Genomic DNA, 26398 nt, shown 5'->3' on the forward strand with positions numbered 1-26398 from the left:
GCCAATGTTCAATTTGGAAGCCATGGATAAAAATAGTGTTATTTTAAGGCTTAAAATAGAGGAATGAGCTTTATCTCCAAGAGCTCCAACTTAGTATTCCGCTCCCTCCCTTATTTTTCCCAGTTCCTTCCCTCCCTCTCGCTGCTGTCAGATTAGATTCTGTCTCTGTGTCAGTGCCTGCAGCATTCCCTCAAGCAAAGTTTTGCCAGTTCCACATGCTGTTAAAAGCCAGACACTTCCACTGCAGAGATGAGCTAAATGAGGTTTTCTAACTCTTGCTCTTTTTTTTTTTTTTTTTTTTTTTTTTTTTTTTTTTTGTCTCTCATAAAAAATTCCCCCATTCCATGCCTGCCTACAGGTTGGCAGTAGTGGTTTCCTACATTTAGGATGCCGTCCATCCAGCGACTTTTGAATTCTTTCCCCTTGAGAAGCAGTTCAGCTTTGGCTTTCCATCAGTAAGCCAGAGTGGCCAAACTTCTGACCAGATCTAGCTTTGCAGAACAGTTCATCTGRTCTGCTGCCTTATTTTCTGGTCATCTTCTCAGGCATGCCTCCAGAGTAGGCTCTAGCCTACATAAGTAGTTTTAAAGGTCTGTAGTTTCCACCTGACCTTTTTTTCCCCCCATCTCATAGGAGCTTCTCTGTAATGGCTGGGTCCCATGACTGTGAACTGTTTTTGTGTCCTGTTGCATTCTTTTCATTTAATATATTTTTTTTAAGGCAAGAACAGTTACGTGGTAGGGAGGAACTGTGATGTTCATTTCTTCCAAGTACTTCATAAAGAAATATGACCATGGAAAGGAAGTTTCTTTGGTCTTTATTTTCTGCAGAGCCTTAATTAAGTTTGATGAGACAGGAAGGCAACACAATGGTCCCAGCCACTTTGCAAACAAGAAGTGCAATCACTACACAAAGCCTYCACTGACTAAGGCAGCTGTTATGCTAGGCCGGAAGGCTGAAGATCAAAAGGAAACCCAAGAGGTGAAAAACCTTCCAAGGGAAAGAAGGAAGTTGCTAGGGGCTGACCAGGGTGTTGTCAGTGATTCATGACTATGATGCAGGTTGAGGCAGAGAGAGTCTGCAAAAGAATCTCCAGGACGGCAGTTCTCTGCTGCAGAGACAGCTAAATATCTGGTGAACTAAACATAAATTCAACATGTTTTCCTCTCAGATATTTTAGTTGCATGTAAATTATTGTTCCTATTTGGCTTTAAGGAGGCTGTCTCAACATTCTGATAATCCTGGCTTTTAATATCAAAGGAAATGCTTGTGAAAGTACTTTCCTAATGTTGGTTTTACTGGGGTAAACCATAGTTGAGATACATGGCTGCAGGAACTATGTGAATCTATCCCAAGCMTCAAGCAATGGCTGCTAAAATGGCTGATGCAGACTGGATAATTAATAAGGTTTGATAATGAAGCTGGCCTCATAAAAACCAAGAAGTTTCTCAGATCTTATTCCTATGGTAGCTGTGTCACTAAACATGATACTCTGCACCAGGTAGTAACTAGCTTACTCAAAAACATTGGAAGAGTAAGAGTCAAAGCAAGCATTAAAGGATGACYGAAGCCTCATCTCCAGTTAAGTGCTCCGTCCTCTCAATGGCATAGCTTTTTCCTATTGCCTTCCACTGCCAACAGACAYAGCAGGCTTTAATCCAAGCCTTGATCACACAAGTTGTCAAACACTCTGTTTCCAGTCACGCTCAGAGCTTGAATGTTTAAATCAAGGAGAGCTTTCTCTGCTATCTTGTTCAGCATCTTGGGCTTGAACTTCTCCCCGATAAAGCCAGTTCATGGAAGATGTCCAAGTAAGTTTTACAGTGCTAGATCATTACACTCCTTCTGACTCTCTAGCTGCAATACAGYCCAAGTTTGTGGATCAGAACAATGGTTCATTGTCCTGAATATATGAGTATCTGCACACCCATTTTCCAAGTCATAAAGACAGAGGAAGAACATTCTGTTCAAAGACTGCTACTTATAAGGCCTGATGGTTTTCTTCCCTTTTCAGTGCAGCATTAGAAATATTTTCACAAAAGAGAGTTCATCTGCTCTTGCTTATTCTCCAGGGATTTTGCTGCATTCTTTTTATGACATAATGAATTCCAAACCAGTGAATTGTGGTGTCACACACCTATGACAATGACAATCTTAAAGGCAGGGAGACCTTTAACTCAGACCTACTTTTAGGAATATTAGAAAGAACAGRACAGTGATGCTAAATTAATTAGAATTTATCCATTGTTTTTTCCTGTACATTTTACATCCCAACTGGCAATTCCAGGCATCTGCTGAAAAAACAGTCCTGTTAAAGCCTGTGTCAAAAGTAACAACTCCACAGCAATTACTGAGGCAGTTGTAAATGGGGAAAAAGCCTGTACTGATGTCCAACACATAATAGTACAAGTTTAATAATTTGAATATAAGATTATATATGCTTTGCTTATATAGGTGGACCCTTTTAAATTTWTTTTTTTWAAATTAAAATGTATGGTTTTGTTTAATTTTCTTTTTTAATAACTGTTGTTCAATAATATAATTTAAATTGGAGTCTTATTTCGTGGGAAACTGATGTCAAATATGGATATGAAATATGGGATTAGACATCCTAGAGTATTCCACCTCACCTTCATCTGACTGTCACATGGCAGCAGGTCTCTTGTGGGTCTGTAAGGGTGTTGCAGGTGCCTTGTGTCCAAAAATGGCACTACTTGCCTGTACTTAAACAACTGAGTCTCCCTCTGTCTCTCTCTCTCTCTCTCTCTTACAGTAACACTCCCTTTTAACTCATGATGGCATTAAACTCAGAATTGTGAGCTGTAAATGAAAACTTGAGTCTTGTTTTATAGGGTTACCCTGCTGATGTTGCCATGGGAGTTATGGGGTGATTTGCAGTGTTGCCAGTTCCTGTGATTTTATCTTGAATCGTATGAGAGATGACATTTTTCATAAAGATCAAGCTCCTAGATTTCTGTGTGTTTTTTTTTTTAACCATTTTTTCCTTTTTGCAAACCAGACAGTAAGTCTCCAGCTGTCGGGCTTACGGCTGGTTTCAAAACATAACCCAAATGCATCCTAGCTGTCCAGAGAACAACAGTAAATAAAGGAGAACTCCAGCAGTCGTCTTTATTAATATTATTAATTCCATTATTTCTGTATTCTTTGTGTCTAGTCTTGTTATCTTACATTTTTGAAGCCTTTAGGTTAATTACGGTGTTGCTTCTTCTTTGTATTACTGCACAGAAGATAATCAATAGAAGAATAATCATCAGGACCTTTCCTGGTCTTACACACAGAGCATAGATCACTCCTTTTCCTTGCTTCTCTCCCTTCTGCAATTGAATCATCAATACTYGAAAGGCATTTCTGGAAGGCAAAGAGTGTTTTTCCTTCCACATCAGAACCTTTCCTAGCTTCTGTAATGTTGGTAGTGACCTCATCAGTATAGATGAAGTTCTGCTGAGGTTATGGATTTTGTGCTGAGGTGGGAAGCACCATAGAAAAAAATGCTATATGCAGTACTGTTTATGGCAAAACCTAGTGTGTCTCTTTTGGGAGGGGAATGTAATACAACTTGGACTTTCTTCAGAGCTGCTCTGGTGTAGTTCAGCCCCTGACAATTTAGCCATGACATCCTGGAGCTGTCCTCTTCAGAAGAACAGGGACAAGCCTCTTCATGTCTTTCTGATAAAGGCATCCTGCTCCTTGCCGTTTTCCTTGATATAGTGGAGTGACGTTTTAAATTAAAACCTCCTCTATCAGGTGGAATTATATTATAGCAGCCAAGCAGCTTGAGTTCTCCTCCCAGTATGTCACATGGCAGTATTTTTTAAGGTATGGGGTCTCGCTGCTCAACATTGCTGTGTTGTGTATATGCATGTGGCAGTGGCACTAAATGAGAGAATAGAAATGCAGTAACTGTGTTTTACGAGACAGGAGTAAGAAAGTTTGGCCGATATTTCTGATATCCATTCTGACACATATATTTTTCAGTGTAGATATTATTAAAAAAAAAAAAAAAGATAGCATGTTGGGCTTGGCTTTATTTAAATGTTGTTTTTTTAGAGTCCTATAATGATACTAAATAAATATGAGGAAGGTAAACTATAGCCTGAGGCCTCAATAAAAGTTGCACATTTACAAACAAGAGGAACAAAGCAAACAAGTCAATCGACTTTGGGTGAGCCGTACTGTTTACAAGGTTTGGAGAGGCCATAAATAAGAGATGAACCATGAAGTAAAAGTGTTGTCCAACATGCCTGACTCCACCAGAAACCATGGAAGTGATATCTTATGTGGCTGCTCTAGTGTCTCATCCATAACGTCATACCCAGGTATTGGCTTGCATGCATTTTAACCAGGATGACTGCTRTATGCTGAATGGTTGGTTTTAAAGGTTCACAGCCAAGAAACCACTATCTGTTATCTGGAGCCCAGCTCATGGACAAAGCAGCAAGGAARGCTAAAATTAGTCCTCCTGTACACRTCAAAACAAGAAAACAAATATGAGAGAGTAGGATGACAAAACCCATATTTTAGGAAACAAGCACCCACATTTTAGAGTGCCAGGCATGCAAATCTGGGTTTTCTCAGTTACTTTCCCAGTACACGCACAGACTGGCTTATGCATATTGAAAGATTGCTTTTGTTCAAAGTGTTTAAATGACTTTGGTCAGCTCAGTAGAAGAAAGCTTAAAGAGTTTAACACAAGGTGTTGTGTGAGCTAGGCAATAAAGTAGTCAAGTAGTCTTGGAGATGTGCATAAAAGTAGATACCAAAAGAGAAGCAATGTTGCTTTTCCTGGGCCGCTCTTGCTTGTGGGCCTAGCAGGGGATGAGTGAATACACCTCCTAAGGGAAGAGTCATTTTGCCATTTTCCAGCTTTCAGTTGATTAGAGACACCTCTGAGTTCATGTGACTTGGAAGCAGACTTGTCTTTCCTTGATTTTTAAGTGCTCAGATTCTGGTAGCAGGCTAAGGTGACAGACATTGATAACCTCATATCTGTTTCTGGATTTCACCTTGGGCCATTTCAAAGATTGACAAGTCGTACTTTGGTGTTGACCTCAAGTAAAACTTGGGTTTAACCCACTTAGTTTGAAATTAGTTGGATGCCTGAGTTATCAGAGTAAACAAAAGAGAGCTGAACAAACAACACATCGATACCTGCTGGAGCAATATGGCAGTATGAAGGAAAGTAAACTGCAGTCTCAACTTAAAGCAGGTGCTGAAGTGTGGGAAAAAAAAAGGTTTGTACATATGGACAGTTCATCCATGTACCTTGAACTGCCAGAGAAATGAAGAAAAGAGTTACTACTTTGCCAGCCTTTGTTATGAGAATTTTGGGGAGGAAACTGAAGTACAGTGGGTTGTGGAAGTCCTAAATATACCTTTAGCTTTTGTCCTCAGTTTAACCTGGCCTAACTGCTCAGATTACTATTGCTTGAATTAAAGGTAACCATTCTTGACTTAGGAACTTAAGGTTTATGACCTTACAGAGGATTGCTAGTTCCCAGCATTTATTTATTTATTTATTTATTTATTTATTTATTTATTTATTTATTTATTTATTTTTAACCGAGTTGCTTGGTTTGGAGATCCCTCTTTGGAAGAAGTCCAAACATATTTTCTTCTGTTTGTTCCAGTGGGTGAGTCTTGGCAGAACCTGGCATAGCTGCRAACAACACAGAAATGGGCCCTGCCTATCTACAAATATAATATGCTCAAAGCAGTCACCAAGGGACCTGTCTTCTTGTGGCCTTTGGCTTGCGTTGTCTACGTGTAGTTAGCCCTTCCCAAGTTAACCTTGTTCAAGTCAAAGTCAATCATGTAATGCCRCGATTCCTAAGCTGTGCGGATGGTTTGAATTAGCTGGACAGTTTTTCAGTGTGATATTGGACCCTAATGAAGAAGCCTTTTTTTATGGGCATGAAATAACTTCTGCATCATTTACGAGGATCATGCGCCTGTTCGAAGTGTTGAGGAAGCCAGAGAAGAATGTGGGAGGGCAGTGTCTGAGACAGATGCACACGGTGCTGCAGCTACCTAGTGAAACACAATCTCGTTAGCTCAGAACCAAGACAGTGGAGATGTGGCCCAAGCATGTCCAGTTTGAGCACCAGGTGTCTGTTCACTGTGCTCAGTTGTGTGGTGTAGACACAGGAGCTTGGGTGAGTCAGTCTCTGTGGGCCATCTTTGGAAAAAGTGACTCCTTAATACTTGTCTACATTGCTTGTCCAGACTTTTAGGACCACAAGTTGTGTCTTACAGGGCATAGGGACAGTCCCACTTAATCAAGATGCTTGGTCATTATTGTGAACTAGCTAAACAAATAAAACTGATTATCAGTGTCTCTTGAATATGTGGTAAATAGATGGTGCCATGCAAGAGTGGAGCAATTTAGCATCCTGATGAATTTATAAATATATATTTTATATGTGTTAATATATACTATATAATATATAGCTGTATATCAGAATCAAGACCTTTTGGGGTCCTACAACACCTACTTCAATGAGGCTTTGTTCTTATATTCCACTTCAGGGAATTACTGCAACACAAATACTTCAGGAGAAGAAATGTTTACCTCAGCCTGTAGCATATTGCCAGCATTCTCCACCCTCATAAGTGCTCCCAGTGAGCTCATCCTAACCCTCCCCTGCACACGAGAGTTTCTGCTGTACTATTAATTTCATTAGGAGTTTTGCCATTGATTACAAATGGCAGTAAGATCAGAGACYTTAGGTCAGTACTGTAGCTTGCTAGCAAAGAGAAGGACGTGGGTTTTGGATGAGGAGGGATGGAGACACTTTTCTGTCAGAACTTCACAAAGGTTCAGAAATCCATTAAACATGTTTGCAAGCAGTCTTTTTATTTCCTTATGGAAAAAGTGTGTATATTTAATTCCTGCAATGAAATATTTCTAGTAGTAAAGCTCTAGAAGGAAGAAAAAAAATCACAGCTAGTGGAGGGTAAAGGGAAAAATTGCAAATCCCTGGTTGCCTGTTACTGGTTGACGAGCARCATTTGGCCATCTATAACAATATGAACCTAGTCAGAACACACAAGTGGCTGCAAGGGAAGTGTTGTACTGAATAAAGCCTGGCGTCTCTTTACATTGCCTCAACCCTCTTTTCCAAATATATTACATAGTGAATCAGATTGAAACTGTTGTAGTCAAGTCTACTCCAGATAGTTGCATATTCATTTTAGCTTTAGAAAAAGTTTATGTTGGCATTTTCTGTTCCTTGTAGTCATGCTAGCTTTTCAGAATAGCTTTCGAACTAAAAATATATTTCCTGAAATTCATATGTTGGGATAAATAACATCTCTTCTATTACTGCTACCACGGTGAAGCAGAGAGAGAGTGCTAAACTTATTCAGAACCAGTAAGCAAGTAAGGTTTTCAATGCCTGGATGTAGAAATGTAGCTGTTGTAGAATTTCACAAGGCAGGCTTTCCTTGCACATTTGCTTGAGTCCCATAACAGTCTAGCAGCAGCCTACATGAGACGCACAGATGTCCTGTTGCTGCACAGATTCCCTGTTGCATTTCCAGCCTGAGGTTCATCCGTACTGTGTGGCAGATCACCTACCTTAGACTGGCCACCAGCCTCAGCTACAGGTTTTGCTGTGTGAGTAGTGGTCATATTAGGGATAACACCCACGTTATGGCTCAGGTCAGTGAAGGCATGTTTGCAGAACTGATCAAGAGCTGTGTCATAAAGCTGTCGTGCACCTTGTGTGCATTCCCAGCATGTTTTGCACTGCAGTATSGACAGCTACGATGACCCACGGTGCATGATGCGGGATCCTGCACAAGGGACCTGCACACTGCCTGTAAACAATGCAGGTGGGCAGCTGCAGAGTAGTTTGTTCAGTGCAAGCTGAACTCAGAGCAAGGTTGATTCTGTAGACCACTAAGCAACTTCTGCTCTTGCTGAAGATAGTAGAAGTTGGCTTCGCTTTTCAAATTTGCTTTGATTATCCTGGTCTAGACAGAGTGGCACTTTCTGTGTTGCAAACCAAACTGGTAGCTAGACAAGATCAGAGATATTCTGAGAGGGCTGCTGATGAAAAACATATCTTCATAATAAGCAATAATATAATCTGTTGATTTACCATTATTGATGAGTTTCATTCTCTCTCTCTTTTTTTTTTTTTTTTTTCCCTAAAAGCTGAAATTAGGTCTCCTGTAGACATGACTAAGGAAAATGGATTCCAGGTGCGCAACCTGTGCAAATTTTGTGACGTTAAAGTTACAACCTGCTTAAACCAACATGAGTGCAAGAGCAACTGCAACATCACCTCTATCTGCGAGAATAATAATGAAGTCTGTGTTGCTATATGGTAAGTTATTTCTTGATACGGGCAAGGCATATCCTCATCCATCATTGCTTAGTACTTTCCTAACGTGATGCTCTGAATCTCCCTACTCACCAGGCTCTGTTTTCTCTCTTCTGTCTTGTGGTTGTGCTAACTGTACTGAGAGTTATGTGAGGTCAACAACAATCTTGATATGAAATGTTCTGGAGAGTTTTGTTTTGTTCTGTTTTTTTAAAGTTCTGTTCCAGATTATGCTGTTATTGGAGAAGAGGCATGTTCTTGCTCAAACTGTTAAACTGCATCCGCCCACAGCACTCCTAGAGTAGAAGCAGAATTGAGACTCAGAGATGATCATGGTGACATTTACTAAAGAAAAGCAGTTCTCTCTGGGTTTAACAGCAAATTAGTTTATGTACCTCTATCACCTTATTTACCATTTATAGGCTTTCTCTTAATGGGGAGAAATCTTTAATGTATATGCTGTCTTTGGTTTAAATATATTAGCTGTTCTGTAGTTTCTGCCTAAGTTCTGAAAAATCAGAGGCATATGAAAGTATTTGACTCATACTACCTTTTTTTTTAGGGATACTTGAATCTAAAACTGCCTTCCAATCTAAAAATGAGGATTTTACTTTCCCATAAACTGTAAGCCAATCCTACCAAAGAAAACCAAAACCAGCCTTTTGGGGTTCATAATTGTCTAAAAGCAACAGAACTAAGTATTTGCAATATTGCTGCTGAGTTAGGAGCATAATTAGAACCACTTAGAGAAATAAATGATTTTGATGGGTTTTGACGGAGTAGTAGTGTCCATTGACTTGTCCCTTGACTTGTTCAACATAATTAGATAAAGACACCATACATTGCAAAAGGAAATGCAGAATCAGCTCAGCCTACACTTTTCATCTGTTCCTAGAGTAAGTATTTAGAGTTGGTTATTGTCGCACAAAGTGGCTGGAGTGCAATTTTAGGTACATTCTGGATGTTTCATTGGCCAAATTGTCCAGAAGACAACTGAGTTGAAAACTATATTTAAATTGCTGTTCCTGTCTGTCTCTTGTGTCAATGAAAGATAATTTGTGGAACCACAACAAAACCTTCTAATGTGAGCCATATTTTAAACTTTTAATATTTCCCTGACAGGCAGCTCTGGTTTGCACTAGTTTCTATTTTTTTTCCCCCCAAAATAAAAATGCTGACGCTAACTGATTCAGTGCAGAAATTATCCTGATTGTAGGCTTCAAAAACAAAACACAACAAAAAGCCAATCCGGTAGAAATTCCTCAGATTTTGAGGAAATAATTCCATTTTTATTATAATTTCCCACAGATTTTTACTGTCTGCACAGTGACCACAAAACCCCAAAGTATGTTGTGAGTTTCACAGCAGTTCATYGAGCATTAGCTTGAATAATTCTGGGTGAGATTTTCAAAGGCACTCATTACTGCTTAGTGTAACATGATACAGGGATATCTGTGCCATTGTACAGATGCCTCGGTGTGGCCAAGTCCCAGAAAATCTTCCCATCCAGGAAAGCCAGAGAAAAACATATGAAGTTCTTCAAATACCATTTGAGTTCCCAAAAGAGGCAAATTTCAGCCAAACATAGTCCTCTCTGCTTTGTTTGTAAAATATTCCTTCTCTGATTTCAGTTTTTTCCTCCTCATTTTTAGGAGAGAGAATGATGAAAATAAGACATTAGAAACAATATGCCATGATCCCCAGAAAAAACTCTATGGTCACACGTTGGATGACTCCAGCTCAGATAAGTGTCTAATGAAAGAGAAGAAGGATGTTGGAGGATTGATGTTCATGTGTTCCTGTACAGGAGAAGAATGCAATGACATGCTCATTTTTTCAACAGGTTGGTTTAATATTTTTTTCTTGCATTTCTGTGTTGTGGCTTGCAAGCAATATAAAACCTATTCTACCGGTGGACTTTGGAGTTGCAGTTTCCAGCAATTTCCAGTACCTGAGGATATTCTTTGAGCCTTGCAAAATCTCTGCCTTTCTTTTCTGTTTCCAAGGACTATTTCTTCATGCCAGGCTGTCTTCCGTTTGAAACACTTCTGATACTCAGCCCAAGATGCTGTGCTTAGAAGTTGCTTTAATCATGAAAGCAACCTGCTTGAAGTTGTGCTTGTTGTCACTTCGAAGTGCAGCATAGGCTAATTACCTTCTAATGCACAGAGAGGAGGCAAATGCCCTATTTAATTCTGTATTGCCATATCATGGCACTTGTATAGATATAGATCAGTTCCTACACTCTTAAGTAAGGATGACACACCACACCAGTGTCCACTGCCTGTAAGTTCCTCAGGAAAGGGGGAATAGCAAGGGGAAGATAGCAAGAGATTGGGACACTACTTCAGCTTTTGGGAAACATGATGCACGCCTGCACTGAGATGGAGAACTGCATGAGTAGTTCTCAACCTCCAAGGTGGCTAACTAGCTTAGGTTGCAAAGCCATACCAGATCAGCCACAGGCTAGCTAAGAGGTCTCTGCTGCATTGGCCCACGCTGTCCACATCTAGTGCCACCTCCTTGCCTCTTCCTTCTCCCCTGCCCAAGCTTGATTTCAAACAAGGAAACCCGGCTGCCAGTCCATGGTTGTATGTTCATCTTTACTCAGGTGAACTTCAACTACACCAAAATAAATACAGCTACAGTGAGCCCAGGCAATAGACCCCGGACCTGATTCTAATAGCTGGCCTTGATTTTATCAATGGGAACATATTCCCAGTGGAAAGATCTTGCTGTCTGTCAGCTGTCTGGAGTCTCTATACAAAGCTAACTCCACCCTTGTAGATTTGTGCTAATTTGTTATGAATTAGTCATGTTATGGCAGTTTCTTCTGGAGCTCTACAGCTGAGTATAATCAGTCTGTCGAACGTGTGTCTTCTGTACTTATGTTTATGAGAACTGCTCCATAAAACCAACATTAAGTGCCTTCATTCCCATGTACTCTGCTGTGCATTCAAACTGCCAGAGCAGCCTAAAACGATGCATGGTATACATGAAAACCTGCTAATCTGATTCCTTTCACTCTTTGGGTGAGTTCAGCTTTTGCTTCCAGGCCATGTGCTTTTAGCAGTGTAGGTGAGTCATGAAAGCCGTGCTCTGCATTCGCATGGAGTAAGTGAATAACTCTAGATAAGGACCCAGGCAACAAAAAAAAGAGGCAGCTCTACTGGTTGTACCGCTTCCAGCTCACTCAGAAACATAAGCCTGAACACAAGCAGTGGGGGGAGATGGAGGTTTTGCCATTCCTGTTTTATTGTTGTGGATTAGTGTTACTTTTAAATGAAAACAGCCCCTTTGGGTTGCTTGCCTGCTTAGCCATGGCAGGAAGACAAACGATTTTTACAGTATCAGACATGCGGTTTCCTGTCTGTGTTTAACTTTGAGCAGAACATCACAGCCAGCTGCTCCGCGGCTCCTCCAGACAACTAGATAATAGCCTGTAATAATTTTGCCTTTAGAATGACTGTCATCCAGATCTATTCTGTACATTGTTCTTGCCTTTTTATTTATTTTTTCTCTCTAGTTGTACACCAGAGTGAAGATTTTTGCCACGTTTTTGCACGTTTTTTCTGTTTAGACAGACGGGACAAACACTAGTTTAAGAAGACCTGATCAAAATGTAGAAATGTGGAARAAGTAAGGCTTACTTCTTAGCAGAAACTAAGCCTATAAGCAAGGTTCTATTCCTTCACCTATTAATCAGCACTTTCCCTGTGAAGCTGCTGCTGTAATATGTGAGGTGTGTTCTAGCTCTTTTTCTACTGGATGCACATTTAAGACAAAACCAGGTTTATTTTGTTCCTGGCATTGCCCAGGTAAGAAATAAAAACGTGGGTGAAGCGGCAGGTTCTGATTTTCCCCAGAGGTTAGTCACTACATTCCAGTGATTCACAGCTGAGCTGTTGTTGATTATAAAAAAAAATGTTTTATGGCTCTGTCAGCATGTATCGGTTGCTACCAGTTAAAGGTAAACCTCTCGGCTCAATATTTAGAYACCACCATCTAAAGATCTTGGATAGCATTGAGGTATTATGACTCACTTAAGAGTGGCTTTGGAAAGATTTGAAGTGGTTGCATCCAAATCAAATGTCTGCAGGGACTTTTTGTTTAAATTGCCAATGTGCAAAATAAACAAGATGTACTAGACATGTGCCGAGATACACCGGTAATTCTGCTGCTCTGAGGGCTTCTGGCCCTGGTTCTGGTCACTGGCATGTCAGGCCACAAGTGGTTGGTGGAAAATATTTTGTGCCTAGCTGTTCCAAGCAGTGCTCTGTAGTTCTCAGGGAAATAACATCCAGAGACAGGTAGTCATTGTAACTTTGGCTACCTTGTTTATTTTTTAATCCTGTTTTTTTGCCAAACATAATTGTGGGCGACTGGCAAACAGTTTACACTCTGTGGTAGAAAAATGCTTCTCACAGCAAAACTCAGTGCTGGTCTGTTTTAATTATTATTTATTCAAATGTCTAATGTCAGTGTTACCAGAAGGCAAAGCCACAGAGTAAAAAGACAGGAAAAGATCTGCCAAAAGCAGAGCAAGAAAGGCTCTGGTTGGCGAGGGAGATGTTGTCTAGGTGGCAGGCATAGGGACTTTGTCCTCCTGGCATAGAAAAGCAGAGTACAGGACTCAAATATCAGGGTTTTTCTTTGCTGCTGTCTATTATTTTCCGGTGGTTCTTCCATACAAAACTTTTTACATTCCCTTATTTTTTAACCTGTTAAGAAGAGCTGAAGGTGTCTCTAGCTGCTAGCATAGGGCCAGCCTTCTCCTGAGGTTTTGGCAGCTTCGTTCCGCAGCATTCCCCTTGCCGCGCCGTCTCCCAGCCCATGTTCATCAAGCAGGAGGAGCCTGACAAATCACTAAGTTTGTTTTGTTTTACAATCCTAAGCTGGTTGGCCAAGGTCAAGGCTTATTGACACAAAGGAAGAGGCCAATGCTCTTTCCATCCTCATATCTGACCTGTTCTGTATAGGCAGAGGTGACCGGTCACCCTCCCTATAGCATAGGAGGTGGGATATGTACATGTAATGCAATGTTATGCATAACATGCCTGTTAATAGTGCGGCTGTTTGGTGCAGGCTCCTTCAGATACATTCATTCAGCTGCGTTTGAAAGGGTGACCTCCACATGGGACACTGCAGACCGAAAACAAATCCCTGCAACCACAGGTGATGCATGCAGTTGTCATACGTGCCGTTGCCATACTGGACATCCCATTCAACACAAGTAAAATTGCAGAGTTGGAGGTGCACTGCAGATCTACAGCTCAGCTCTGTCAGAGTTATTTCGTTTTGTGTGCGTGTGTGGTTGGTTGGTTTGGTGGGATTTTGGTGGGTTTTTTTGTTTGCTTGTTTTTTTCATTCTCATTTTCTTACTGTATCATCCAGATCTCCGTGTAGTTTCCAAGTAGGTATCAGTGGGAATATTCAGGTAGACTCTTTCTATTCCTCATGTACTGCCAGATTAGATCATTATTTTGGGCATTCCCACCCCATCATGTCGTAACATGGAAGAAACCTTTATTAGCAACTGTGTATACAAGTTTTCATGGTTTCCTGAGTCATCCAAGCAGTTGCCTTAAAATAGCAAAACTTCAGTGACAGAGATGACTGGTCAACACGAGTTCATGGGGCTGACGGAGCTCTTTGGGGACGTGTGCTGGAGGAGAGGAGGGTGCTGTGCTGCTAACAGTCTTCACGTTTTCCTTCACAGTCTTCACCGTTTTCCTGAGCTCGTTAACCGAGACAGTGCAAGAGGCACGTAGGTATTTGATTAATGAAATGCGGCTACTCCCTGAATCATTTGCCCGGACAAACTGCAGCCCGTGCCTTCGGTGTGTGTCAAGCGTGGTGCTTACTCACTGTGTACGACTGTAGCCTGGGTGACCACGGCTGTTGTTCAGCTACAGCGCCTGCCCCGCGGGGCTGTGTCCCACGCAGGGATCATGGCAAAGCTCCGCAGTGTCTCAGAGTTTCCTTAGCTTGGAGTCTCGCTTGTCTCTAATGTATTTGCTCCTGTCTTTTGCTTTCTCTCCTCTTCCTYTCCTTGCTAGAGTCAAAGCTTTAGTGGTTTTCACTTGACTGCGTAGAAGGACCTCAGGCTTAAGAGCAGGCTTAACAGACCCGTGCGCCAGCAGCCGCCAAGCCCTAAGCGCTCATGCGATGAGCTTTCCGGAGCGCGYGGAAGAGCCGAAGGGACACGACTGCAGCCAGCCTGCCTCCAAGCGGCTTCTAACAAAGACTTTCACTAACCCGTTTCTCTCTTGCCCAACTAACACGCTCAGAAGGTGCCAGTCCACCCGCTGCCCGTAAACGAGGTCAGTAGCCATTGCATAACGCTGCACGTGGCCCCACGGCCCCACGGCTGGCGCGGGTTGCAGTGTTTTCTCCTAGGTGTTTGCAGCCAGAGACCCACCCAAAGGCTGCAGCTGGGAACGGCCAAAGGGGAGGCTGCTCAGCGCCGAACGCCTGATCCACTTTGTGGGACAGAAAGGAAGTAGAAGGGAAAGAGGCAAAAGAAGCCAATTTTCTGTTTTGCTCCGCTTTATTTTTATTGTGTGCTCCCCAGGAAAGCAGCCATGCAGAGCTAGGTTACAGATTTATGTAAAAACAAACTAGGCAGATCCCTTCGACTTTGGTTGGCGTATTTGTTACAGTTTGCATCACTTGAGAGCTTAATAAGTGTGGGAATGTGGCCAGCCTTTTATCAGGTTGTCATGGAGGAGAGTTTAATAATTACAGACAGAAACAAACTGTAACTAACACTGGCAACATAATATTTTGGGAAAGGTTGGAGGGGTGAAACTCAGGCTGAGAATAAAAATAGTGGTTAATGTGTGGCATCTGTTGGAACATATTGAAACTGGGGAGATTGATTTGTTCCAGAAAACCACTAGCAAACAGCAGGAGACACTGAATTGTGCAACTGAGGCATGTATCGCAGAAACATGGCTGCATCATGTAAAATTAGATGATGTTGGTTTCCATATCGCCGAGGAGAAAAGCTCAGCTACAAATGTCAAGATGTGTGAGAGGGGGGAAAGAAAAAAAAAAAAAAAAAAAAAAAAAAAAAAAAAAAAAAAAAAAAAAAAAAAAAAAAAAAAAAAAAAAAAAAAAAAAAAAAAAAAAAAAAAAAAAGGATGCCATGCCAGAAAATGCAGGGAATTCTAGCCAACAGTGAAGGGGAAAAAAAGGGAAAAACAAACAAACAAACAAAAAAACGCCCCCCAAAATAGTTATTTGTTCTGTCTTAGAACTTAGCAGTTTCTTAAACCTCCAGAGTGCTGAACAGCATACTTGGCAGTCAGTTTAAACACAAAATTCCTCTGACAATAGCTGAAATATCCATTGCATCATTGCTGCCCAGCCTTTCCAGTGGAGCAAGCCATGCACAGGCCATCCAGAGGCAGCCAAGCTGCCTGTCCCCATGGTATGACTAAGATGTGGCCACTCTCCTCGGGTGACACGTGCGTTTGTGTGACTTTTCCCTGGTGTAATTGCACGGTGTAACTGGCAGGGGATAAACCCTGGACATAACAGAGGGCAAAATGGTGCCACTGGTGCTAGTGCCTCCCCAAGGGGCTGCTTCAGCAGACACTGCCAGCAGGCTTTTGGGTGCCTTGGATGCCTCCTCTTTAAACTAAAAGATGGAGATGTGTAGATCAAGGGAAAGTTACTAACCATGATTGGTTGGAGTTAGCTAGTTCAAATAAAAAAGTACATATATAATAAAGTAAGTCAAGGTCAAAAACTGGCTGCATGAATTGAATTGTGGGGAAGTTTAAAAGAAATACCATGGGTTATTTTTCACCTGGTAGCAAGGCAGAGACTCTTCGTCATCCCCTCTGATTTTGAAGTCTGATAATCTATTGCATCTGCCATCATATGGCTCAGCAAAGAGCTGAGGGAGGGGAGGAACTGATTTTATGTGCCACAAAAATGTAAAGTTGAAAAAAAATCTTACGAAGTGAGGAAGAAAAGAAAAAGCTTTCATCAAGTTTTCATCAATAGAAGTAGCACTAGAGAGGGAAAGACTTTTTCATATTTTCTTTCCAAGTGTCTTGCCCAGAAAGTAGCAAGCACACAAGGTCTAAACTCGCATTTTACCTGATTGAGAATAATCAGGATAAAAAGACAGAGGTTAGTTGAAGATGCAGCATTTGAATTTGATTATTTCCAAGTATTTTGTAGGAGGTCAACCCTTTTCCTAAGGAAAGAGCTCACGAATGTTAAAAGCAGCAAATCTCCTCAACAAAAAAATCCATTTCCATAAAATTAGGAGGTTTATTAAATGTTGTTAAGAGTGCAAGCAACTCTCATTACCCTTTTTGTCTACCCAGAAGACGGATTTCTGGTTCAAGTATAGGAATATTTCCCAACTGAAGATGTTTTGCTGAATAATTCCGAACCAGTTTAATTTTAAGTCCAAAATCAGGAAGACCCAGGAGGAGGTCGATTAGAGAGCTTCTTCATCACTTGGTGATTCTTCTATGGACATAAACTAAGTTAACCTAAACAGCTGGTCAGGGGCCATGAAATCTCATTTCACTGAAGTTGAAACATTTTGTGGAATTAGTTTTCATCAAGAAAGTAGCACTAGAGAGAGAGAGAGAGGGACAGACAGACAGACGTTTTCATGTTTTATTTCCGAATGTCTTGCCCAGAAAGTAGCAAGGACTCAAGGCTTAAACACCCATTTTGCCTGAGTCAGAATAATCAAAGATGAAAAGCTCTTCCCTGAATCAAACAAAGCAGGACTTGAACTTGGAGCTCCCATACCCCAGACTAGTCCTCTCACTGCTGGGGATTAAACACTCACATCTCTTGCCAAAGCACAACATTTGAACAGAATTCTGTTTATGCAAAAACATTCAAAAGGTTTTAGTTTTCATTCCAATGTGGCATTGAAACCAAACTTTGAAACCTCGGAATTGCTGCAAAACGGAGTTGTTGTCCTCTGGTCAGCTCAAAGGGCCGCTTTGTGTCTCAGGAGCTTGCAAAATAACTGGATCACAGGCCAGGTTCTCGCCCATGTTTTGTGACAGTGTTTCTGGCAGTTTTTAAGGCAGTAGACACTGAGCTAGAAATATGTCAGCATTAATATGTTTAATGTGAGTTCTGCCAATATAGAATGCTATGTAGCTTTTACTAGTGAGAGAATAGACTGCAACTTGAGAAACAGCACAAGCAYTGGGCAGCGTTCAGAGAGTCCCGTCAGTTCTAGCTGTGCATCAGTGCTGCCCTGCGCGTCAAAGCATGAGTGCCAGTTTTATTTTTGTTTTGTGTCACTGAGTTTATTTCCAGAGTTCAGTGATACCAAAGTTCAATCCAAGGCACACAATCCAACCTAAGGAATTGGCAGGCAGATCGATAATGTGCTTTGAGACGTCCTAGGGCTCTACAGGGTTTCCATTTTTCTCAGCACCTGAGTGCTATTCCCTAAAGACTTAGGTAGTGCCAAGGGTAGTGCAGATGCCTTCTATTTAGTTTAAACCACATACAGGAAGCTTTCTTTTTAGCTGGACTTTTCTATTGTTATGCTATTTTAATAGGCTCTTTTGAAGTTTGAGGAGGACTGACCTATCTGAATAATAGTTCTGGGTGGGGAAAGTTATTTAGGAACGTGTTTTCAAAGCTTGTTGTATTTAACCATTTCCTTGCCTGCCACTTCAGTCCCATTTCTGGGACTGAAATCCTCTGGGACTGGGAAATCCTCTATTCAAGAGGAGGCTGCACTGGCATTTACAAAACTGAGTTTTGATTCATGGGCATTTATCTGTAAGCAAATGCATATATTTATTCTTGGATTCCCACTGCCAAGCCAGGGAATGTTGGCTAGTCACTGTGCAAACATACAGAGGCACTCTCAGTTTTGATCCTGCCCTAACTTTGTGTGCTGTTTCATCTGCAAAGTTAGCTCTGCTAGAAACCCTGATACTGTTTTGGGCAAGCTGGTAGTCAAAATCATAAGCAGTTGAGAAGCGTTTGCTTGGAGCAGCCGTCAGTGCCCCCGGCTCGGTGCTGCTGCCGTCCCCTGAATCCTGCTGGCAGCAGCTCCATCCCTTCCTTCCGAGCTCAGCACCGGAAATCCTGACTCACAGCTCCCCCTCTGCGCTCATTCCCGCCCTCTTTAACCTTTGACTGGGACAAAACGGGGAAGGAGCTGGCGTTTCATCCCTGCTGTGCAGGATGTGCAGCCTTACGTGCCTGGCCTGGCCTTTTCCTGGCTGCCTCCTGCCAAGGCCTGCAGGACGGAATGAGGATGCAGCTGCATTGCTCAGCCTCTGCTTTCATTGCCTTTCTTTATTTCACTCTTCTCCAAGTGACATTTGCAACATCAAATTTCTCCCTCCCTTCTCTTCAGAAATCCCCCTGTACCACAGGCAGAGCTTTGTCTTATGCACGAAGAGGAAGAGCCAAAGGGCCTGTGAAATGTGCTGGAGACTTCTCACTTCTGGGTCAAAGTAATACAGGCCACTCAAGAGCACTGGCCAGAGATGCTCAGGCAGGCAGGGTAACCATAACAGTCAGGAAGCAGAGGCTCTGGGCTGGTTTCTTCTTTGTTAGATCTGCATGTTTACCCAGGTATCTGCAGTGGTGAAGAGAAATTTGAAAGAAATTTGAAAGACAACTAGTAAATGTGGCCAAAAAAAAAAGAAAAAAAAAAAAAAGAAATAGACACAGAGTTCCCTAAAACAGCACACTGGTTTCTGCTAACAGTCACACCACGTGACGCTGGTGATGTTCAGTTCCAGCAGCAGCATTCAAACTAAGAGTCCTCAGCTGTAGTGAGGAGGAAAAGGCAAAAAAAAMCACCATGGTCCAACCTTGCTCATCAAAACTGCCTCATGTGATTGGCACAGATCACAGTTGCATTCACAAAGCTGCAGCCTGATTGCAGCCACAACTCTGAAACAGAGCCAACCTAGTGAAATTATCACTCGTCCACACCAGAGTGTTTTCCTACATCTTAAAGCAGATTTTTTGAGAGCAAAGAATGCATGTGAGGATAAGTACTGTAAAACCTGTTTATGGCAGTGGCATGGGACTTTCTATCTATACTCCTCTAGCAAGAGCTGTAAGAAATCTGGGGTATTGCTCTTTCAACATCCTGAGAAGCAGAAGGAACAGAGCTAATCTCTGAGGTATTTTTAAATATAGGCATGTTAGTAACATTTGGCAAATCACTTGAGAAAAAAAGAATAGGTGATTTGCATAGGTGTGGGAGAAGGCTAGTTCTGGTTTTGATCTTAAAAGGTTCATTTGCATAGGTAAAAAGGAAATGTAGCTTTTTGTGGGTGAAGCAGGAGTGCTACTGATGCTACTAACCCGGGCTAGCTGGCAGTGTCAGTGTTGGAAAAATTTTCCCGTTAAAACCCTATAAGAGAGATTGAATCGCTTGCTGTACGTCTAGTTGATGAACCTTTCAAATGGAGGAAGCAAATCCTGGTTCAGGATTCATGCCCTGTAAGGAATGTGCTCTTCAGATGTCCTATCCACTGCCTTTGAATGGCTGATGGTCTCTGCTGCTTGCGAAATAACTGGATTCCCGTCATAGAAAGGGGTTATAGGTGAAACTGGAGGGTCAGCAGTACTGCTCATTCTAGTTGTAAAGCTGTTTTTTCCCCATCCCTTTCAGGAGGGCTCACCTTCATTTTGAGAAGCTTTTCTCCTGCACAGTTCATGGGTAACAGGCTTTTGCCTGATGTAGTTAGCAGCAACTTTCCCTCAGAGCTTATCGACCTTTTCTTTTTCGTATTGACTTATTTGGCTTGATATGCAGAACTTGAGTGAGGGACATGGCCATAATGATCCCCTWGGGTGTCATGTTGCCAACAGCAGCTACTTTGGTTACTGCTTCAGTTGTTTTAGACCTTCCAGATTAGACCTTCAGGGCCTCTTCCTCTCCCTCCCTGCCAGGAAGATAATATAGTACATTTGCATTGACTCTTCAAAGGAAGAAATGGGCTAGGAGACTACATTTCCATGGGCCCAGTCAAGTCAGATTTTGAAGTCCATTAAAGCACAGTAAAATAAACTCCACTCCTTCCTCCCTAATTTATTTTCAGGAGAAAGCTATTTTCTTTTAAGTTTTCTTGAGAGTTTAGGTTCTTTTGTTTTTCTTTTCCCCCCACAGAGGCCTCAATTTTAAGAGTTTCTCTCCTCTTAGAAGTACCCCCAAAGGGAGCTAGAAGGGTTGCTTCTAGAGGTGAGAGGGCACCACACTTGAACCTCATGGTTGGTCCTCTAGAATATGCTACAGACTGCACTAGCTAAGGAGCTTGCACTGAAGCACCTACTGTTTTGCACCATGGCAGCCAGCGTACAACCAGCAAATGATGCACGGGATGTTTTCAGTTGCATAAATCTGTGCAGAAAATACACAGTGTGACAATTTTCAGATGTGTCATAAAGCCTGACTTTGCCTGCAGGATTCAAACACCTGTATCCATACAAGCGTTTGAATTTATTCTAGCAGCGCCTCTTTCACATACATCTAAGGATGAGAATGCTTTTCAGATGCGTGTACAGGCATACATAGTGTGCCTGAATATTAGCATGAAGTAGTTAGTTATGTATGTCCAAACTCACTGAAGATGTCATTGGGTGGATCCTACCAATATATTCTAGATTTGGAGCGGTACCTGGACAAGTGGGAATTCACATGCTGCACTGWCTATTTATTTATCAATTTCCTCTTTAAAAAACGAACATTTTCATGTGATTGCTGATTACAGAAGCAGGTTTGTCAAGAGTACATTGCCAAAGTAAGTGCTGAAGACTTTGACTCTCAGCTTCAGGAAAGTGAAGGTTTCATCCATAATGTATAAGAGCCCTAGAGAAGAACAAAGCTATTAAATTTCATTAGTTTCTTGCTCACTCTGTTCTGACTCTTTATAAAATAAGCAGACAGTGAAGTGCTGATAAGCAGAGGGCTATTTACACAACAGCCTGTAGAGGTAAGAAACGAGTGATCATTTTTATTAGTTTCTGTTCTTGGAGGAAATCATGAATTGTGTTTTGGATATATAGAGTACTATTAGCCTCCTGTATGCATAAAGCTAAGAAATCATTGAATGGATGAAATTCACCCATACCTTTCTTCTGTTTCYCTTTACAGAGAGCCCCCATAAGCCTGAAGAGAAAGATGAAATTTCCAAAGTCACAATCATAAGTCTTGTCCCATTACTGGTGATTTCTGTTGCTGTGATTGTTATATTTTATGCCTACCGCACTCATAAAAAGAGGAAGCTCAACAAGGCATGGGAGAAGAATGTGAAGCCCAGGAAGCATAAGGACTGCAGTGATGTTTGTGCCATCATGTTAGAYGATGACCGCTCAGACATCAGCTCTACTTGTGCCAACAACATCAACCACAACACAGAACTGCTGCCCATTGAGTTGGACGTTGTTGTTGGCAAAGGAAGGTTTGCTGAAGTCTATAAAGCCAAACTGAAGCAAAATACATCCGAGCAGTATGAAACCGTGGCAGTGAAGATCTTCCCCTATGAAGAGTATGCCTCCTGGAAAACAGAGAAAGACATTTTTTCAGATGTAAACCTCAAACATGAGAACATCCTCCAATTCCTGACAGCAGAGGAGCGCAAGACAGATCTTGGTAAACAGTACTGGTTGATCACTGCTTTCCATGCGAGAGGAAACTTGCAGGAATACCTCACACGGCACATCATCAGCTGGGAGGACCTCTGGAAACTGGGGGGCTCTTTGGCCCGAGGGATTGCCCATCTGCATAGTGATCACACMCCCTGTGGTCGTCCCAAAACACCTATCGTGCACAGAGACCTGAAGAGCTCAAACATCCTGGTGAAAAATGATTTGACCTGCTGTCTCTGTGACTTTGGGTTATCCCTGAGGCTGGATCCTTCTCTGTCTGTGGACGACTTGGCCAACAGTGGACAGGTAAGTTAAAAGTCTGGAGAGGTGTATGTGTTATAGCAGTTGGTGTGTGAGCAGTTGGGGAGAAGAGAGGAAAATAACTTCTATTCTGCCTTTTCTACTGAAAATTATAGAAATAATGCTGATGATAAAGATACAAGCTCTGAACTTAACAGTAGAACAACAGTGACGGATGTGCTTCACATCCTGACAAGTTCCAGGCCTGAGTGCAGCGCTGCTGTGTGCGAGCAGACCAGTTGGTGTACGCCAGCCCATACAAAGCCAGTCCTCCATCACCAAGAGAAGTGAGCGGATAAATTGAGAGCCAAAAATAAGCATATTTAAGATTATGGTACTTTATCTATGTGCAAACAAATGCAAGAATATAAGATAATAATTACCCTGTTGCTTTCTCAACTAAATAGCATGGATAATACCTGTTTCACAGGGATGCCAGGAGGATATTTATGAAAGATTTGAAAGTGTTGTCTTTCAAATGCATCTCTAAATATTGTCTCTTTTAATAAAAATTCAGACCATGTATGAAGTGAACAAATCCACACTTATATAATTATAGATAGGTTCACATCTATATAAACAAATATATAAGCAAATAAATGAAATGCTTTCCCTAGTTTTTTCTGCCCAGCCTTAGCTTGTAGTATTCAAGGCAGATTGTTTGGAGCACAAGGTCATTTTTTCCCATTTACCCAGCTCCCTAACACATGATGTAAATGCAACCTTTATTAGCTTTAGAATATCAGTGTTCTTAGTGACTGTCTGGGAACTGTGTTTTTCCCCATTAGAATCTTAGCAGGGCTGGCGACCCTATGGTTTCACTCAGGTAAGAAGGGATACCCACTGCTAATTTGATTGACTGACACACCTCAGGACACAAAACATCCCATAACAGCATTTAAGAAATATGAAAGCTGTAGTAAAAAAGATCCAAAAGTTCCAAGAATGTTAATATACTGCAAAGAAGAGAGCTGGTCCCTCACTAAAAGTTCTGTAGAAGTACAAACTTCAGTTCGTTTCTTCAGAACTTAAGACATTTGCAAAAAGAAAGTATACCTAGATTCTAGAAGGGCAACCCATTGCTGGAGTTTAGATACATAAAAAGGCCTTCGAGCATGAGGGTTTGAGTTTCTAAAGATGCGGGAGAAGTGTATTTGACCCAAAAGCCTAATAATCTAAATGCAGATAAAAGGACAGAGGCAGAGAAGAACAGAAGATAAATCCTAAGCAGGAAGGAAATATGATTGGCTTGATAYCATTCTTGAAGTCATTTTATTTTTTTTTCTGCATTTTCCATTGCACTTTTCAATTAGATGGCTTCATCATCCATTTTACTCTTTGGATATTTTTGACTAGGGAATTCTCTGCTGTTGCCATACTTAAGACAGAAGGAATGACCTGATCTCTCTATCCTCATGTGTCCTGTATGGTGCATCACAGTTTTGTGGCACGTTTCCCCTTTGCCCGTAGCTCAGGGTGATAAAGCCTGTTTGCAGAAGCATGTAAACTAGATGCTGTAGGATTCTCCCAAGATTCCACATTTATGGTATGGCTGCCCGCAATTGCAGACTCTTTTACTGAAATGATCTTTACCAGTGCTGTTTGCTATTGGGCTCCATAGTGATGACTGTAAGTACAGTCTCATTTGAATCACAGGTCCTCCTGCATCACCCACTAGTGCTTGTCCATGTTCATTGTTAACTATTCCCYCATTTGAAGCTATTCTTTGCTGGTCAAAGCTGCATTCTGTTTGGATTTTTCCAAGGGAAGTATATTTCCACATGCTACCCTGTGAAGGATTTGTCATTTGAGACCAAATGCTGAATGGCCCAGGAATTACTCCTTAAATACTTTTGTGTGTGTATGTGTGATTAAAACATATTTTTAACTTAGTCTTCTGTAATACAAGATCATAATCTAGAGCACAACAAAGCTGCTAAAATCATTGCTGAAAATCACTCAACATGTATAAACTTTATGAGAAACATTTTTCAAACAGTGGCTCAAATGTGTGCTTCTGCATTCAATATTTGTGTATTTGTTTTCTTCTGCCAGGCCTGCATTTTAGCACTTTATTTTTAAGATATACCATGAAGAGGAACAGCTAACCCTACAATATGAAGTGCAAAAAGAAATGCAGTGTGTTTCATGCTCATCTGAAAGGCACTCCGTAAACAATAGTTGCCAAAGGGCAAAGTTTTTCTCYGTAAACAGCCAAAGTGTGAGAAAACTTGTCAGTAGCAAAGTCATTTGTTTAGGAAGGTACCAAGGGCCAAGAACCCTTTTTTTTTTATATATATATATATCTTTAGCATTTTGCTTTTACCTTTCACCAAGGGAGATACAAGTAAGCTGGTAGTCAAGACAATGAAAAGATTCCTCTGGCAGCAGAATATATGGCTTGTGCCAAGGATAGTCTACTTTGTTTGGTACATGTCAAATAGCAATGTTTCTATGAAAGCCAAAGTCAAATCACAGCAGAATCTGRAGCATGAATTACAGTCTGAAACATGATTTACAGTTTCAGTTCCTGAGCAGTCCTTTGTCTCCCTTTCTGCAGGTTGGTACAGCGAGGTACATGGCCCCTGAGGTTCTGGAGTCCCGGATGAACCTCGAGAATGTGGAGTCCTTCAAGCAAACAGATGTGTATTCCATGGCTTTGGTCCTCTGGGAAATGACATCTCGCTGTAATGGTGTGGGAGGTAAGTGCCATCAGTTTTCYTATCCCTAAAGGTGTGTTTGGACTGATGTGCTCTTGCAGTTCCAGTCGTTCCAATGCCCTTGGATGCTTCAGCTTAACAGGCCTTTGGTGTTGTGCGAGGTACCCTGAGCAGGTTTGAAGGAGAAGCATTTGAGATCGTGAGAAAATGGGTCCTTGATTGGTGTAAGGATAAATTTGCAGTTAGATAAACCGCTTTGAGAGATTGTTAATGGCTACTTTTCTTTAAATTACAACATCTTGAGAAACCACAGATTGACACTGTCTAGCTATCCTGATCCAAAATGATTAGAAATGTAAGAAAGCTTGAAATAATAAGACCAGGAGGTGGTAACTGCTCTCCATTTACCTTGATTAAATGTTAATTCTGAAATATAATGAGGGTGATGCAAGTGTCACTTTTATTAATTGATCATTTCAGTAAGAATTGTCATAGCAATCCAAAAATGTTCCTGCTTTTCCAAAAAGCACAGCTGCAGCCCATCATTCTCTATGATGTTGCAAGAAATCATCCACATGAAAAACCGAGGGCTGTTTTATAGAGTGCAGTTAAAAAAACTGAGTTGAACTTGCTATCAGAATTGCATCAGGAAGACGCAATGTGCTTGTGCTTATTCATATTCAGAGTTTGTTCATGGAAGCAAAATCTCTGTGTCTGCTTTGCATAACATTGATGCAGAATTCCCAGTGTGTCGCACTGGTATGTGCTAGAAGTTGCTGTTGAAATACCTGTGTTATATATCACAGAATTTGAAGGAGAATTCTTCAGAGACGAAGGAATGAGGATATTGCGGGTAACACTAACAGATACTGTGGTAGGCGTGAAACTATGGTCCAATTTGCTCTCCTTTTCCCAAAGAGGCAAATTTTCCAGTGCACTTGGACCGGTTGCTTCTCAGAGGGCTGCCACAGAGACAGGACAGTCCTGCAGAGTAGAGGACTACATTTTGGGGAATACAGTGCACAGGAGGGGACCAGGGTCCATGGGAAGATGTGCAGTTGCTAACTGCAGCCTATTTCTCTGTGGAAATCTGTGGGATACCACAAGCACATGGAGGTCTCCAGAGTGGCTCTGTGGGATGCCTGTGTGGCTGCATTGGGGTGGCTGTGTTCGGGAGGGAGGAATGTCTCCAACTCAGGCTTCTCCTGGGTCTCAGCAGCATTTGGGCTTGGTGGGTGGACGAGGCTGTGGGTGACAGATTTGCCCCTAGTCGCGCCCTGCCGGGAAGGCTACAGAGCAACTGTGTGTGCATCCAGCTAGTGCCAGCATTAAAAACATGAAAAAGGATTCATTTTCTAGTCAAGCATTTCAAGGAAAAGAAAGAAAGAAAGAAAGAAAGAAAGAAAGAAAGAAAGAAAGAAAGAAAGAAAGAAAGAAAGAAAGAAAGAAAGAAAGAAAGAAAGAAAGAAA

At 41.6% G+C, this 26398-nt stretch overlaps 1 protein-coding gene across 1 annotated transcript in view; it reads left to right on the plus strand.

Annotated features, from left to right (window-relative positions):
- The window catches only part of TGFBR2 (transforming growth factor beta receptor 2), a gene marked incomplete at its 5' end in the record, with an annotated part of 54296 nt that overhangs the window by 17652 nt on the left and 10246 nt on the right, over positions 1-26398 (plus strand). The window contains 4 exons of the mRNA XM_026045494.1: positions 8180-8351; positions 10001-10191; positions 21475-22274; positions 24829-24970. Of these exons, the coding sequence (XP_025901279.1) occupies positions 8180-8351; positions 10001-10191; positions 21475-22274; positions 24829-24970 (1305 nt within the window). The remainder of the gene's footprint in view (positions 1-8179; positions 8352-10000; positions 10192-21474; positions 22275-24828; positions 24971-26398) is intronic.

This window comes from Nothoprocta perdicaria, unplaced genomic scaffold (assembly GCF_003342845.1).
Source record: "Nothoprocta perdicaria isolate Ctin4 unplaced genomic scaffold, notPer1 scaffold_40, whole genome shotgun sequence".
NCBI lineage: Eukaryota > Metazoa > Chordata > Aves > Tinamiformes > Tinamidae > Nothoprocta > Nothoprocta perdicaria.